This window comes from Rhinopithecus roxellana, chromosome 8 (assembly GCF_007565055.1).
Source record: "Rhinopithecus roxellana isolate Shanxi Qingling chromosome 8, ASM756505v1, whole genome shotgun sequence".
In the NCBI taxonomy this organism is placed as follows: Eukaryota; Metazoa; Chordata; class Mammalia; order Primates; family Cercopithecidae; genus Rhinopithecus; species Rhinopithecus roxellana.
In genome coordinates, this window is record NC_044556.1 from 70,777,303 (window position 1) to 70,795,468 (window position 18,166).

Consider the following 18,166-nt stretch of genomic DNA (forward strand, 5'->3'; position numbering starts at 1 on the left):
GGCAAGTACTTCAGGCAAATTTTTATGAACTTCATGCTTCTTCCCTCTCAGGCCCTACCACAGACAACACTTTCTCAATTTCCTTCTGAGCTTTCTAGATTGCTGAAATAGCATTCCTGTTGTCAAATAATAAGGGCATTTATCTATTTCTTAGTCACAAAGGCTTTGAATTGTTAACTATGATTTTTACCTAATTGCATTTATATTCAGCTGAATTTAGGATGGGCTGATATAAAAATGCAATCTCTTTTAGCAGAAATAAAGATTGGCAAGTACGCACTTTAGTCAGTTAATTATCCTGTCCTTTTTTACTCTGTGCTTTTCACTCCTAAAGCAGTCTTGCCTTGAGAGAAAGTCTACAAATTGACTTTTGCTTAAACTTTTCTCATCAACCATATGTTTAGAACCAGCCAAAATGATACTGCTCTTTTTAATAAGGATCATTAATGAAAAACCCCATTTTGTCATAAGGTGCTATGAAAAGGACTTAGTAACAGGGACCTATTCATGAAGCCTCTGGTTATGGCTCTCACACTAATGCTCTAGAGCTTGATAACAGCAATTTTTTTCAGCAGAAGGAAGTTTTCATTTGTTGCACTCCTTGGTGCAGGTCAATAGTCACTGCACAGCTGCCACAGTCATCTGTTCCATTTAAGTGGGTCAAAGTGTACATTTAGGGCAGAAAGTCCTAAAATTTTATGAGTCCTATAATATGCCAATTAACAAGGCAGGATTGGAGAAGGAAGAGTTGGGACAGGGACAAACCAGGTATGTAGGTTTCTGAAACTTGCATGGCATACACTGGAAGTATTCACTGATAAGGCTGGTATAAAATTGATGTGTTAGAAAGTTGGGGCATTTCCTCTTCCTTCAGGATGTCACGGTGAAAGAGGAAATGGACTATGGGAGTCAAAGAAATTTTGTTAGCTTTGAAGGTTAGCAAACGCTGGGTCAAATTTAGTGTGTGTGTATGTGTTTTTTAAACAGTAACTAGATTATAACAGTATGAAAGTTAATGGTAAAAAAATTCAACCAGTACAGAGGGGAAGAGGGTAGAAACAGGATCCTCTTTTCAACTTTTTCATTTCACTTTTACATTCTTGTGCATTCCACAATTTTCTCTATGCCTATTTAGCATATACAAAGGTTATGTACCATACCTTAAAAAACTCCAAAATACAAATGGATTATACTATATATATCTGTTATGTACAGAATATGTACATGTTCTGCAATTTGCTCTTTTATTTTTATGTCTCTTTATGAAAGTACAAATAGATGCACTGCATTATTTTTTACAGGTGCATTGCATGCCATTATATGAGCCTACACATTTAAATACGGCATGCCATTTTCTTTAGTACTTCATCTACTTAAGTGGACCAACTCCTTATTGACCTTAAGCAATATATGAGATTTGATGACATGGTAGCATAGACTAAGTTACTGCCCTAAATGCTTCCTAAAGTCAGTTCCTTTGAAGAATTATACGGAGTCTACTAATAGTTTGCAGCTTCTTTCTTTATTTTTTGAGATGGAGTCTTGTTTTGTCGCCCAGGTTGTAGTGCAGTGGCATGATCTCAGCTCACTGCAACCTTCGCCTCCTGAATTCAAGCGATTCTCCTGCCTCAGCCTCCCGAGTAGCTGGGATTACAGGTGTGTGCCACCATGCTTGGCTAATTTTGTATTTTTAGTAGAGATGGGGTTTTGCCATGTTGGCAAGGCTAGTCTCGAACTCCTGACCTCAGGTGATCCACCCGCCTCAGCCTCCCAAAGTACTGGGATTACAGGCGTGAGCCACCGTGCCAGGCCGGCTTCTTTCTATATGAGAGTTTGCCATCTGGCCTCAGCCTGCCTTTTCAGTCTTATCATGAACTTTGCTATTCTAGGATCATGTTACAGGACACTACTAGTTGCTTCCTGAACAAGCTGTGCACTGTCACATTTCTTTGTTCATGTGGTTTTCTTGCCAAGTTAGCTCCTCCTTTGTCAGGCAGAAATTCTTCTCATGTTTCAAGACTGATGACAACGTTAACTCCATTGTGAAGAATTCATAACTTCTTTCCTCTTCTCCCGCAGAGGAAGTAGGTTCTCAGAGTCCCTTGTTTATACAGCTAATGGCTGTGTGCTATAGTTTTTGAATATGCCTCCTAGACTAGACTGTGAGCCTAGAGGGCAGCTAACAATGGTTTATTCATCTTTAGGCCCAGTGCCCCTATAGTGCCTAGCAAGGAATTATTAAACAATGTTTGTTAAGTTTCATTACTGCTGACAAGGATACAGGTGAGGTTCTAGGCATCAGAAAATTGACTCCATAATTATCCTGTTGACTTGTGAGACTGCAGCAACTGAGACAGAATAGGTAAGGTTTCCTTCTCTTTAGGATAAGGATAATCAACTTTGTCACTCAATAATGCTTAAATCAGAGGTTCTCAATCCTGGCTACATAACAGACCTACTTGGAGCTTTGTAAAAATACAGGTACTTGGCCTCCACCCCAGTCCTATTGAATCAGTCACTGGGGATACATGGACTTGAAAAGCTCCCCAAGTAGCTATGATGCATAGCCAAGATTGAGGACTATTGGTTTCAGCAGTGCTATGAGATCTCTGGCTAAAACACAGGGAAAGAGCTGTAAGCAATAAAGCAGGTGCCGGCTGGGAGCAGTAGGGCAGGGGAAAAGAGGCTGTGTCTTGGCACTTAAACCCTTCCAGTTAATGTGTTAACTGGGGGGTTTACAAACCAGGGCCAGAAGTGAAGATATGCAGCCCAGGACAGCAATGAAAGGTTGGTGTGGCAATTAGAAGCTTGGGAAAGCAGGGGAACATGATTTTCAAGATGGCAATGTGATTAGAAGCAGTAAATCTGTGGCTGGAAGCTGGCTTAGAGAGTTGAATGGTCAGTGTGCCAGCCTTTGGCACCCACTGTCAGGTTGTTGCTTCGTAGTGCTCTTCAGAGTAACCCTCGCATCACTCATAAATGGGGTAATCTAGGCATAACTCTTACTCCAATCTTAACCTGAACTTTTGCCTTGCTTTGTTAGGTTCTAAAGAAGGCAGTGCTGCAGAGTAGTTCCGAGCATGTGTTCTAGAGTCAGACTGTAAGGGTTCAGTTATAGACTCTGGTTCTACAACTTCATAGCTATGAGATTTTAAGCAAGTCTAACTTCCTTGACCTTCAGTTTCAGTTGTTTTCATAATTAAATGAGATAATCCAAGTAGGTCCTTAGAACAATTATGCTAGGCCGGGCGCGGTGGCTCAAGCCTGTAATCCCAGCACTTTGGGAGGCCGAGACGGGCGGATCACGATCGTGGTCAGGAGATCGAGACCATCCTGGCTAACACGGTGAAACCCCGTCTCTACTAAAAATACAAAAAATTAGCCGGGCGAGGTGGCGGGCGCCTGTGGTCCCAGCTACTCGGGAGGCTGAGGCAGGAGAATGGCGTGAACCCGGGAGGCGGAGCTTGCAGTGAGCTGAGATCCGGCCACTGCACTCCAGCCTGGGCGACAGAGCAAGACTCCGTCTCAAAAAAAAAAAAAAAAAAAAAAAAAAAGAACAATTATGCTAGGAGTCAATAGTGGCTAAACGTTGTTATTACAACTCAAATTTGGTCAATATGTAACTTTTTGGTGACTTGGCTTCTAAGAATAATTATGGCACACTAAAAGTATATAGTTAAAAGCCAGATACTTTTCATCACAAATTTTAAAAAATGGTATAGTCATTAACACAAGAATTCTACCTTTGGGAATCTTATTTTAATGGGAAGGTGGACACTAAATTCAGGGAGGAAAACCCTCCAACTTTTAAAATATTGGAAACAAATGTTTAACTACAGTAGAACAGCTAGGTAAATTATGGAACATTTACTCAAGTATAGTATTTTAAATAGTGTTGCAAAAAAGATAACAGAAAGTACTTAAGGCTGGGTGCCGTGGCTCATGTCTGTAATCCCACCACTTTGGGAGACTGAGGTGGGTGGATTGCTTGAGCTCACGAGTTGAACCCAGCCTGGGCAACATGGTGAAACCCCACCTCTACAAAAATACAAAAATTATCCAGGTGTGATGGTCAGAAGTCAGAAATAAACCCTCACATTTATGGTCAATTGATTTTTGGCAGATTTTTTACTAAGGGTGCCATGACAATTCATTGGGCTAAAGAATACTCTCTTTAACAAGTGATGGTAAGAAAGTTAAATATCCATATGTAAAAAATTAATTTGAATGCCTAACTCACCATAACACAAAAATAAACTCAAAATGAAACATAGGCCTAAATTAAAAAACTAGAAGAAAGCACTGGAGTAAATCCTTGTTACCTCGGAATAGGCAGTAGTTTCTTTCATTTAACATCAAAAGCATAAGTGACAAAAGAAAAAACAGATAAACTGAACTTAATCAAAATTATAAAGTTACATGTGTCTAGAGACACCATCAGGAAAGTAAAAACACAACCCACAGAATAAATCATTTCAAATCATTACATGATAAGGGACTTCGGTCCAGAATATATAAAGAATGCTTACAACTCAACAATAAAAAGACAAATAACCCAATTAAAATATGGGCAGAAGATCTGCATAGACATTTTGCCAAGGAAAATATATAAATGGCCAAAAGCACATGAAAAGATGTTCAACATCACTGGCCATCAGGAAAATACAAATCAAAACCACAATGGGATACTAATTCACACCTGCTAGGATGGGTACAATGAAAAAGACGGACAATAACAAATGTTGACAAGAACATAAGAGAAACTGGAACCTTCATTTTAGGTGTTGAAAATATTCTAGAATTAGATTGTATTAATGACTACATAACTCTAAATATAGTTGACTCTCTGTATCTTGAGTTCTGTATGCTGGGTTCCACAGCCATGGATTCAGTTAACCACAAATTGAAAATATTAAAACAAAAATGTGAAAAAAGATGGTTGTGTCTGTACTAAACATGTACAGACTTTTCTTTCCTGTCATTTATTCCCTAAATGATATAGTACAACAACTATTAGTATAGCATTTATACTGTACCAGGTATTTTAAGTAATCTAGAGATGATAAAAGCATATGGGAAAATGTACATAGGTTATAGGCAAATACTACAACATATATAACGAATCTGAGCCTCTGTGGACTTTGGTATCTGTTGGGGGTTCCTGGGTCCAATCCCCCATGGACCCTGAGGGACAACTGCATACTTAAAGGAACTGAGCTGTATCTTGATTTAACCAAAATCATGACTCTGTATTAGGAGGATGAGGAGTATGAAGGTTTGATAGTGGTGGGACACAGGAAAGGGAGTTAAATCTTCATGCCACAAAGGAAAGAAGTTAATAAAGCTGAAAATTGCAAAAAATAAATAGAAATGCACAAAACTATTTAGAGGTCTAGACATACATATCAAAGAATCAGCAAAAAGATTTAAAAGAGGTTGCCTCTGGGAAAGGGAAACTATGAGGCAGAGGGTCTGTGGACTGCTATTTATCTTATTCACTCTTGTAGAACTAGCTGACTTAATACAAAAATTAGCCGGGCATGGTGGCGCGTGCCTGTAATTCCAGCTACTCGGGAGGGTGAGACAGGAGAATCGCTTGAATCTGAGAGGCAGGGGTTGCAGTGAGCCGAGATCATGCCACTGCACTCCAGGCTGGGCGACAGAGTGAGACTTCATCTCAAAAAAAGAAAAAAAAAAAATTAAAGAAAGCGAAGAGCAAAAACAAATAAGGCAGCACCATCAAAGACTACGGAAACCAGACTTAGAGCAAAAGACTCCTCTGAAGTCTAGTTCTGTATCTTATAAGCAACTAAATAAGTCATTAGAAAAATGGGCCTATATATTTTCCCTTTCTCACCTTCAATTCCCCATTAACCTTAGGCCTTGATGGCTGAAGTAAAATGAATCTTTAAGCTTAAACCTCAAGCTTAAAGATAATAAAGTCTGAAACAGTCACTGAGAGAATATAAGAGTAAATGGACAGGGAAATATGATTGTTGGCCAGTAGGAGTCAACTTCAGGCTAGCAGTAATTAATTGAAAGTGAGCATTCCACATGGTTGTGTGTTTACCATGTAAGTACAAATTGATATCCTGAGGATCCACTGTGGCTGGCTCATTGCTTGAAGATTTTTGCTCTTGGTTCATTGTTACTCTTTCCAACATCGTCTCTGTCAATTTGTGGTGATTAAAAAATCCATGTACATAATCTTTCCAATACCTTGGTTTCTCAGTTTCTTGACCTCCTTCTTCTATAATAATCTTGTCCTTTCACTTTCCTAAGCCACTTATTCTTGATCTTATTATTACTAATACCTGGAAATCTTCCATTATCTTAATTTCAGTCATCCCACCACTTATTTTCCCAGCTCCTTTTACTATTTCAATTCCAACAATCTTTTATCCTCAATCCATTGATAGTACACTATCCCTTGGCCCCATTATGTCCTCACTTCCCCTCCTGACATGGTTTTGCTGTTTTCCCACCTGAATCTCATCTTGAATTCTCATGTATTGTGGGAGGGACCTGGTGGGAGGTAACTGAATAATGGGGGCAGGTCTTTCCCATGCTGTTCTCATGATAGCGAATAAGTCTCATGAGATCTGATAGTATTATAAGGGGGAGTTTCTCTGCCCAATCTCTTTCTTTGTCTGCCGCCACCCACGTAAAATATGACTTGCTCCTCCTTGCCTTCTGCCTTGTGAGGCTTCTCCAGTCATGTGGAACTGTAAGTCATTAAACCTCTTTCTTTTGTATATTGCCCCGTCTCGGGTATGTCTTTATCAGCAGCGTGAAAATGGACTAATATGCCTCCTTACCAAGGTTATATCCTATAGTCATAATCATCCTCTTTGCATCTACCCTCAACTTCCTTCTTCACTTGCACTGCTAAACCACATCCCTGGTTAAATCCAGCTAACAAAGCTGACTCTTCAGTTTCTTCTTCATATACACTCTACTAGTATGTCTTTTGTTAAATCCAGCTCCTTACCTATAGTATACTTGTACTTGCATAGCAAATACAGAACCATGTGGAGTGCTCACTTTCAATTAATTACTGCTAGCCTCAAGTTGACTCTTGAAGCCCAACAATCATATTTTCCTGACCATTTATTCCTCTATTCTCTCAGTGACTATTTCAGACTTTCTTATCTCTTCTAAAATCTCTACTCCCTTTCTCCCTTATCCTTATTCGCAGTTAATAACCCTGATTCACGTTTTAACATCAGAACAGAAGGAAGCTTCCATTAAGTTATGGCCATCTCATCTCTCCACCTCTCTCCCCACCATCTCTCAGTAGCCTACCTGCACCATGCTTATATATTCCACCTTTTCTCCAATTACTATGATCAACTATCCACGTTCCTGGCAAAGGCCTATGCTCCTACTGCGTATCAGATAGTATCCCCTCATGCTTAACATTGCTCCAGCAAATTCCCCTGCATCAATTTCCCCCTCTCTATACAATCCTGCCAATCACTGTGAAATGTTATATTCCTATTTTAAAACCCCCCAGCAAACTTCAACCCTGCTTCTTTCTCCAGCTACCACTTCACTTCTCTTCTTTCCTTTATAACAAAACTCCTTGAAAGAACTGTCTATACTTGTAGTCCCCAAGTCATACACATGAATGACACCAATCAGGCCACCATACCACCAAAATGACACTCATTAAGGTCACCAAATAACCCCTACAACTGCCTAATCCAATGGTCAGTTTTTAGGCCTCATTTTATTTGGTATGCCAGAAACATCAGATCAAATTCATTCCTCTCTCCTCTTATTTACTTGGCTTCCAGGGTACAATACTCTCCTAGTTTTTCTCTTACTTCTCTGGTTGTGGCTGCTCAGTAGGCTTTAATGGTATTTGTCACCTCCTCAACCTCTACACACCGGGGTACCCCAAGACACCAGGCCTAATTTTTTCTATCTATACCTATCTTCACCCTGTGTGATAATGAACCTCACATCTACTTTCTCAACCCTGAACTGCAGAATTGAACATCTAAATGTCTCCCTGACATGTACATTTGGGTGTTTAATAATCATATCAAACAACATTTCTAAATGGAACTCCAGCTGTTCCCTCCCAAACTTGCTCTTCCTGCAGGGATATTTATCTAGGTTAATGAAACTCTATCCTTTTAGCTTCTTAAACAAAACCTCTGAAGTCATCCTTGATAACTCTCCCATATAGCCCCACATCTGATCCCTCAACACATCCTGTTGGCTCTGTCTTATAAATATATCCAAAATTGAATGACTTCTCATCATAGCTTCTGCTACTACTCTGGTCTAAGTCACCGTCATCACTTCCTGGATTATCTCAATGGCTTTTTAAAAGTAGCTTTTTGCTTTTATCCTGACCACCTTACAAATTATCCTCAACACAGGAGCAAGAATGATCAAGTTAAAAGTCAAATTATGACACTCTTCTGCTCCAAACCCTCTGGTGGACTTTTGTCTATCAAAATAAAAGCCAAAATCTCACAAGAATTTCATTTTCTACTACTATTCCCTCCCTTTCCTTTGCCTACTCCAGCCCTAGGGGCCAGCCAAGCTAGCCTCTCTGAGGAAGAGAAAATATGCCAAGCATGCTCCTGCTTTAGGGCCTGTGTACTTTTATCTGCCTTAAATACTCTTCTTTAAAATATCTACATGGCTTACTACTTCACTTTCTTTACTCAAATGCCACCTTTTCATTGAGGCCTCCCTGGTCACCTAATATAAAATTTTGATAGCATACTTCACCCTTGCCCTTCTCCCTTTCCTATTTCCTTTATTCCTAACCCCTATTGTTATTTGACACAGTACATATTTTACTTTTTTATCTTGTTTATTGCCTCTCACACTAATATGTTAGCTCTATTTACATCTTCAGGATTTTAAAAATTATTTTGTTCATTGCTGAATCCCTAGCAACGAAGAACAGGGCCCAGCATATACTGGGTGTTCAAGAAATATTTGTTGAATAAATCCACCACTGTAGTACCTTGTATAAATGATAAACATAGTGGTGCTTGGGAAGTACTTATCAAAAAGAATGAATGGCAAGAAGCTAACAAACACACCAAAGCAAGATCAAATCTAGCTTATTTCTCTGTACTATAGGATTAAACTAGTCAAACCATAAAAAACTTGGAAAGTACATAATATCCTTACCTAGGCCAGGTCTTGACTCTTTTTTCTTCTGAGAGGCCCAACCCACCATGGAAAATTTATCACTTCCTGGTTTCTCCTCTAAGCCTCTATTCAAGCGCCAGATTTTTAGTGTGTTGTCATCAGAACAGGTAGCAATCTAAGAGGGAGCACCAAGAAGGGAATTAAGAAATTTTAATCAAAGATTCACAATACATTAAAAAAACAGGTGTGTCTTAAGGACTTGTGACTGGAGAATTATTTTGTCTAATAAACAGGACATAGAAAATAATATCTGACAGATCATGTACATCCATTTCTTGCTTTCAGGAATCATTCCAGATTTCTAACAAAGCTGACTCTTTAGTTTCTTCTTCGTATACACTCTACTAGTATGTCTTTTGTTAATGGTCATTTCTTATCTAATCTAAAGTTCTGCTATAAAACCTGGCTCTTTATTATCTTCTGTATAAATACAAAATACGTAATTAAGATACCCTTTTTACTCTTCTGTTCAATGATCAATCAGTATATGTTACCAACATTCAATTTCTACAATTTTCTTCTGAATTCTGCATTTTGTGCCACATTGCTAAAGTAATGGCACCATTTGCAAGATCAGACTTGGCCCATGTCTCTAGTAGGCTGTGACAAGTAGAAGGAAACCATTCCTTTTGAGATTCTTTTTCAGATAGGTAAAGGAGCAATCTGGGAAAACAACAAGTTCACTAGGCTGAAAGAAGTTAAAAAATAACCTTTGCCCCTTTAAAAATATCTGACTATTCTCGATCTTGGTCCCAAGCCTTTTATGGCAGAGAAAGTCCAGCTTGAAGAGCTTGTGGCAAATGGCCACTGGTACCAGAGCTGTTCCCCAGCATTTGTTTATATAATTTCTCTATTTCAGTCACTAAAGAGAAAGAAAAAAATAATACACTTTCTCTTAAGTCTTGGCCCCCAAGAGACTGGCAGCTTTTTCCTTTCCTTACTGGGAAGCCAAAAGAAGATATACATATTTAACTGTTCAATATGAAATGTTTGGAATCTCACAGTTCCTCTACAGTTTATTAACAATAGTTATTTACAGAGCATCTACTGTGTGTTTGGTAGTTTACATTCTTTATCTTATTTAATTCTCACACTCTAAAAGCTTTGTACTCAAATAATCTCATATGCAAAATGGGAATAAAGTTATTTGCCCAAAGTAACCACAATCAAATGGAGGAGCTAGAATTTAAACCAAGCTTTCTCTTATTCTAAATGTCAGATATTAAAAACACAAAAACAACACAAACCATATCCTACTTTCCTAATTCTAGGCTTGGGATGAAATTATTTTTAAAAGACTTAAAAAAGTAGCCAATACATTAGATAAATAGCCCTGCTATTTCCTTTGAGCACAGGAAATAAGGATAATTAATATATGATGTCTGAGATGCACAGGGGTAAGGATAATATATGACGATTGAAAAAAGATAACATAATTAACTGAATAATTCGAAAATCATTCAACTTAGTAAGTCCATGAAGATGCAACACTCCATGTTAAAAGCAGACATTTTGCTAGAAATTACATGGAATCTCAGAGAAAAAAACATCATTAATATGTAATTTCGGGTGATTAAAGTAATGACTGAAAAAAAAGAAAAGGTCTGCCATGAAGTTGAGCACAGAAATGGTAACAAGAATAAGGAGAAATCCACAGCAATACTAGAAGCTAGCAGGGATGCCACAAATAGACCAGACCATGAGAAGTTTCTGGAAGATAAAAAACAGATGGGAACAATAGGCAACAAAACCTCAAAATGTCGTACGTGAAAGGGGAGACCTCCACAGAAATAAGATGTCCTGTAAAACCCAGAATAACTCAAAGACCAGAGGCAACGGGGGTTGGGAGAATGACTGGAACTTGAGGTACTATTACATGAAATTCCAATATATACATAGGTTTTAATGTTTCTGGCCTTTCTACATTTTAGGGGCTTTTTTGTTTCTTAAAGTGTCGCTATAAAAAAATTAAAAGGTGGGCATATTGTCTTCTTTCTGGAGTATCTAAAACATTTCAGACCTACTTACATAGTTTAGCAACAGATAACCTAACATGTTAAGACTTCACAGTAACTATTTTGTTAGTCATATGTGAAAACCCAAATGAGGCTGTCAAGATGTTACCTTTAATATACTACATTGATAGTATCTAAAAAGTAAAAAAGACTAGTTCTCACCTTAGACTGTATTTTTATCTTAGATTTTAATAGAAAACTTTAATTAAGTTAACAACTTAATTCTGTATTTAGGAAAGAAATAACTATGGAACCAGAAATCTATCCTTATTTCACAGGGCATAATACCATTATGGTATGGGTAGAGAAAAGCAGAATATGCTTGAGTAATGTGAATATAGATCCTGGATGGCACCTAGATCTTTAAAATCTCAAACATAAAAATTTATATCATTCTCAAAACAAACCTTAGAAAAACCTATAAACCTGTGATCTACATTTTAAACCAACTATAGAGATTCATTTACAAACCTTTGTGAAGTCAGACGGACACCAGCACACAGATGTGACCTCTTGAGAATGACCCAGGAGCACAGTAGGAGGTTGCCAGGGTGTGGAGACCTAGTCCAATCAAAAAGAAATAAGTCAGCAAAGCAATGTTAGATTTCCCAGATAGAGGCCTTTGAATTCAGAAGTGTGTCTTAGAGAGTTTTAGGATTGTTACCAAAGGCCACTAGACCTGCCTAGATATAGTATGGGGGAAAAAAAAAAAGATTTCCAATGGGCAATGAAATATTTCTGTTACTGATCTGGGAAAACACAATGAAAACAGCCAAAATAAGTAAATAATATGAGCTTACACACAAGGATAGTTCTTATTTCATATTAGGACAACCTAGGCATATATATTTTGACTAAAATTCAAGACTGGCATTGTCCCTCATTCCTCAGGTGGTAAACTTTCTGCAAGGATGTTATCCATCCTTAAGTAGTCAACTTGACAACTCAGTCCTGTTTTTACACAGCACAGACATTGTCAGATCTCTAGTCAGCTACTTCTAGGAACACTAAATTAACTGTGAAACTTGTAGATTTCCGAAACATGCTACCAGCTCTCTTGGGACAAAACGACGGTCTTCCTTCCAAAAGAAGACCGTTCTCTTGTCCCAACAGAGCTGGTCAGTAACTTTTACCAAAACCCAAAGTTATACTCTTTCATTTTGAGTTGGATAACGTTCATTCTGAAGGGATATAAACTGTATTTTACATGGCACTTTGGTATTCTTTCTGGAAAAACATTTTTTTCCCTCTAAAACTTTGTTTCAGTTAATTTTGAGAGAAGTTTTGAATTTTCAAGTAAGTGTCACTCACATTTTAATATATTTTAATGCAGAAAGAAGGGTCACATTGTACTATCCTGTACATGTGACTAAGAATCGTATTTTTCCATCATCAGGTGCCACCAGTTATGTGCATTTGACAGCATCATACAGCTGACTCATTCAAGAGATGTCAATCTCTTTCATAGGCCATGGGAATTAATCAGCACAATAAGGAGTACAAACTCACATAACTATTATTAGCATGTGTGTTTCAAAAGAGCAAGGAGGTTGGGGCTGAGAGAAGTTATTCTCTTTCCATTTTCCTGAGGCTCTGAATCATGGCTCATTTGTATGAAGAAAGTGGAGGTGACTCTGGAATGATTATTTGTGAGAATGACTAAGTAAACTTAATAGATTCTCCAGATTATAGTTAAGAGATCTGACACACTGATTGATAAGGTTATTCAACTCAATCATTAAATGGTTTAAATGGTACATATGCAATAATTCAAAAAGCAAAAGAATACAACGAGCAGAGTCTAACTTGTCTTGCTGAGTAAATTAAAATTTAACAGAAAGGAGGCTTTTTCCACATCCACAGGAACCTCACTTACTGCCTACTCCTACAATGGCACAGAGATAATTCGTTCTCACAAGGTAAAATATTTTAGAAAAGACTTTGAAGATCGTCTCTAACTATCCCAGCGATCACAGAAATTTTCCTTTCCTCTTCCATTTGGGAAGGCCCCAGTCTATTAAGTTTCTCTTCACCCGAGGTCCAAACAGGTCTGGTAGCAGCAAATTAAAAAGGAGAGGAAATCCTCAAGTCCTACTGAGCATCCCTGGTAGAAATACATTATTCTCTTCCATTGGTTCACCCTGCTTATTACCTCTAGCTTTTAATTTCATGATATTGGTCCTTTCTCAGTTTCTGTATTACTTATAATACCTAGAAGAACCTAAATGTGTACACCAAGGATTAAAATAAGTTTCAAAAAAACCCCCGAAATACCCACCAATAGAATATATGCACATTTTTGCATTTATCTATAGGGTTTCAGAGAAAAAAGAAAGAGACCCATTAGAAAAACATTTTGGAATATGATAACAAGGTATCAGTGATGACAGTAAAAGTCTAATCCAGGCACTTTACATAGCATTAAAAGTAGGGGGAAGATTCCTCAAAAAGTTAAACAATTATATGACCCAGCAATTCCATTCTTAGGAATAGAATTCTGTTCCTATATTCCCAGGAGAATTAAAAACCTATGTTAAACAAGAACTTATACACAAATGTTCATAGCAGCTTTATTCATGCCAAAAAATGGAAACAACTCAAATATCCATCAACTGATGAATGAATAAACAAAATGTGGTCTATCCGCACAATGCATATTACTCAGTCATAAAAAGGAATAAGTACTGACTCATGCTATAACATGGATGAACCTTGATGATATTAAGTAAAAGACGTCAGACACAAAATGCTGATTTTGTATGATTCCACTTATATGAAATATCTGGAATAGCAAATCCATAGAGACAGAATGAGGTTTAGCAGGTGTTGGGGAGGAAGAGGGGATTAGAGAGTGACTTAACTGTTAAAGAATACAGGTTTTTTTCTGGTGTGATGATGTTTGGGAATCAAATAGTGGTGATGTTGGTACAACACTGTGATTACAATAGTAAGTACTCCATTGTAAACTTTAAAATGACTAAAATGGTGAATTTTATGTTATATGATTTCTATCTCAATAAAGAAAAGTTGGGGGAAGGGCATGTTATGGGTTAAAATGAGAAACGAATGTCTAACAAGTTTTTATGAACTTTTATGCTTTGATAGTTTAAGACTATCCTAGGGTATAGTATGACTACTTCAAGAAAGATTCATTTCTTCTAATGAGATTCAGGTGACTTTTAAATCCTTCATTTTTATTCAAATAAGTTTTTATTTATGTCCCTACATTATTATAAGAACATTATCATAATTACATAACTTCATTTTTTAAAGCTTCCTTTCCCTTTTAAGTAGGAAGAAGACTATTAAGTCTAAGAGACATTTATATCCATGCATTTTGGAGATACTCAGACACAGAAGACTGTCCTCTCTTACATATTCTACTTTTTGTAAACTAAAGACTTCAATTCAAGGCACAAGGAATCCCAAAGTTAAATCTCCTAGAACTATGAAGGTACCTCTAGAAGTAAATGGCTCTAACCTACAGATCTCATAAAGTTATTCTGTGTACTGAAACACACAAAGAAGATCAGCACTTTTTCTCACAAAATCTCTTCTCTGCCCAGTTGGAAACCAAGTCTAATCTTTATTTCTGCCGTGAGATCATTTACACTTCCTAAAGTGTCAGGCTCAACGTTTCACCAGTCAGTGGTAGAATGACTATGCCAAATCAGTTTATTTATAACCACTTCGATGCTATTCAGTGGCTATATCAGAAACAAACCAGAGAAAAGAGGATGGGATGAGGGTGGGCCAATAGTTAGGAAATAAAAAAGAAAAGGTATAATATTAAATCTTTTTAAGTCTTAGACCTCAATACCAGTCTGAATATATTATATTTTCCCTTTGCTGGGCAGCAGTGAGGATTAAAAAGCCATTCTTTTCTGTCTTAAGATACAAAACTCCCTTCTATTTTGTTTTCTTGTGCCCATGGGCTTTTGGCTTTTTAGCATAGAACAAATTCCAATACTTAAGAGAATTCTGACTTTTTAACATGTAGAAGAGCAATCTAACAGCCTGGATATTCAGCTTGAATGGAATTGCTCTTAAAATACTACTCCTTTTTTTAATCATGGAAAAGAGAAACTGAGCCACCTCACTAGGCAATTTCAATTTTAGGAGGTGCAAGCTTGCCAGGATCTCAAATATCAGAGCCTGTACACTGAGTTATGTGTGGACAGGCAGAAGAACATCACATCTGAACCACGTCATTCAACACTGACATGTGATCCAGCCTAGGAATTAAAAAAGGGTAACCCATGTATGTGGTAGCCACTGATTGGTTGTCTGAAAATGGCTTAGAAACAACGGCCAACTATATTTAGTATATATCTTTAAAGGCAGGAAGTATTCCTTCAACCTTCACTCCCTGAAACAAAATTTTAAAAAGGCCTTTGCGCTAGAGAAGAGGAAAGAACTTTAAGAATTGTCAAGAAAACTTTACACACATACACATAATATATAATTGTACACATAATTATGTATATATATAATTTAAAAATTTATTAGGAATTTTAAAACTGTATCAAGAAAACTATATAACACACACATAATTGTATACATAATTATGTACATATAATTAAAACTTATTAAGAATAATTTAAAAAGAATCATGAATGCATATTTTTTGAATTATTCTTTACATGCTTTTTGTTATGTTTGGAAAAAAAATTTTTTTTTTAAGAAGAAACAAACTTTAAAAGATACAGACCTGTGGTAGGAATAAAATCCTCTAGTTAAGTTGGGAGCCAAAGTAGAGAAGGAAACATAGGTAAGACAGTGAGCAAAGAAGAAAGGAAAAAGGTAGCAAAATAAGCCTTAAGACCAAATTTGAAACTGAAAATTTAAAATATAAGAGCATTAGTGCCAGTGACATAACATTGTTAAAGTTAAAATCTCAAGTAAGAAGAATACTATAAAAAGGAAACTCCATCTTGTGATGGAGTCTCAAGTATATACTTCATAGGCAAATTTTCATTTAAAAATATAACGAAAGAAATATGCTTATAGAAAAAGGCAGGCCCAACATAGAAACATCTTGGATAGAGCAATATCTCCACCTTGTGACTATTTAGGATATTGTTACTAAAATTTTAATAAAGCAGTGTTGCATTTTCGCAACTCTAGTTATATAGAAACCACTTTTTTTTTTGTACTTCCCTCAGGATTGGAAGATATTAAGCTGAAGAATTATGCTTCATACTAAACAGGTTTTACCCCCGTCCTAAAAAAAATTAGCAATATTACTTTCTAGAGCTTGGCAGGATAAAGAATGATATAACTTTCTCTTGAGAAGGGTTTGCTACTATCAAAACTATGGGATCTATGAAGTTTTAGACGTTATGACTTTAAAACCCAAAATATGTGAACTCTAATCTTTGAATTCACCAATGTCAAAGACATTTATGAAGTTACAGGGAGATCTAGAAGATAACTAATTTTTAGTCATGGATAAACAATGCGTTAATGATCATTCTCTGAATTCCCAGAACATTTCCATAATTAATTATTCCTTCAAGAGACATTTTTCAGTAATACGTGCTACCTGTTGTGTAATATTTTTATTTTCTCCACTGGGCTCAAATGGACAGCTTTAAATTTCTTAGCTTATAGTAGACACTTTAGAATTACTGTTATTAAAAAAAGTTAATTAAAAGATTATTGGTCAGGTATGGTGGCTCACCCTGTAATCCCAGCACTTTGGGAGGCCGACTTGGGCGGATCACGAGGTCAGGAGATTGAGACCATCCTGGCTAACATGGTGAAATCCCATCTCTACTAAAAATACAAAAAAAATTAGCCGGGCATGGTGGTGGGCGCCTGTAGTCCCAGCTACTTGGGAGGCTGAGGCAGGAGAATGGCATGAACCTGGGAGGCGGAGCTTGCAGTGAGCCGAGATTATGCCACTGCACTCCTGTCTGGGTGACAGAGCAAGACTCCATCTCAAAAAAAAAAAAAAAAAAAGATTATTAAATAATGCTATTAAATATATAAAAATCTGATAAAGCAGCCATATCTACTTTAGTAGCCTGAAGATCAGCTACTTGTAACAAGAGAATAAAGATTAAATTAATCACACAAATAGTTTTGAGTTTCTGTTTTGTGCAAGGCTCCATGGGTGATTGAAACACAGGATCCTAAGGCAAAATACTGTATTCTGAATGAGAGTTTGAAAACACAGGGCAGAAAGTCAGTACAGCATATTTTCCAGGATGCAAGAACAAAGTAGTTAAGGTTCTTACTACCCTCTGAATTCTTAATTCCTAATCATTTGTGAAACAGAGGGTACAAATTGTCAATTTCTGACGAGCTATGGCCCTGAAAGTGTCATACATTCTGTAGCAGAGTAAGGTTTCAGCTATATTAAGAACTAAGAGCAACCTTTACTAAATATCTGATGTAGGAATAGTACAGTATGTGGTTACATTAAACTTACCTCATATTGGACAGAACAAATATTTGCAAGAATACTTTAGTCTAACATTTGTGGGTGAAGTTTAGCAGCTTACCTTCCATATGTAGGCAGCTTCATCACTTGAGCCACTGACTAAAAACTGGTCATCTGGACTAAGGCTGGATTTTACATAAAAGGTAGAGTTCTGGTGTCCATTGAAAATAGCCACTGCCAGAGGAAAAAAAACAAATTGCTTGGCTCTTGTTATTTCTAGTGGTCAAATGGATATAGACAGCACATATATTCTAGCAAGTTTTATCACTGTATTGCCTATTGAAGCAGATGGTCTAGCTTTATCCATCCAATACAAGGGAACTGGACACTGGCAGAAAAACAAAACCCTAGAAGGAGGCTTTAGATTAGATCCAATCTCATGAACTCAGTCTGAATACTTGGTATGCAAATGGCGATATCAAGAGAAAAAAATTTGATGGAAAACATTTCTTAAAAAAAGAATGCAGCCAATGTGCAACTGACAGTAAAACTTTGTAAGTTTTACTGTCTTTATAAGAGG

At 37.0% G+C, this 18,166-nt stretch overlaps 1 protein-coding gene across 2 annotated transcripts in view; it reads right to left on the reverse strand.

The window, feature by feature from the left end:
* DTL (denticleless E3 ubiquitin protein ligase homolog) overlaps positions 1-18,166 on the reverse strand; it is a 67,508-nt gene that overhangs the window by 14,169 nt on the left and 35,173 nt on the right. For both annotated transcript variants that reach the window (XM_010372485.2, XM_030935948.1), the window contains 3 exons: positions 17,708-17,820; positions 11,670-11,759; positions 9,163-9,298 (listed from right to left, as the gene is read on the reverse strand). In XM_010372485.2, the coding sequence (XP_010370787.1) occupies positions 9,163-9,298; positions 11,670-11,759; positions 17,708-17,820 (339 nt within the window). The remainder of the gene's footprint in view (positions 1-9,162; positions 9,299-11,669; positions 11,760-17,707; positions 17,821-18,166) is intronic.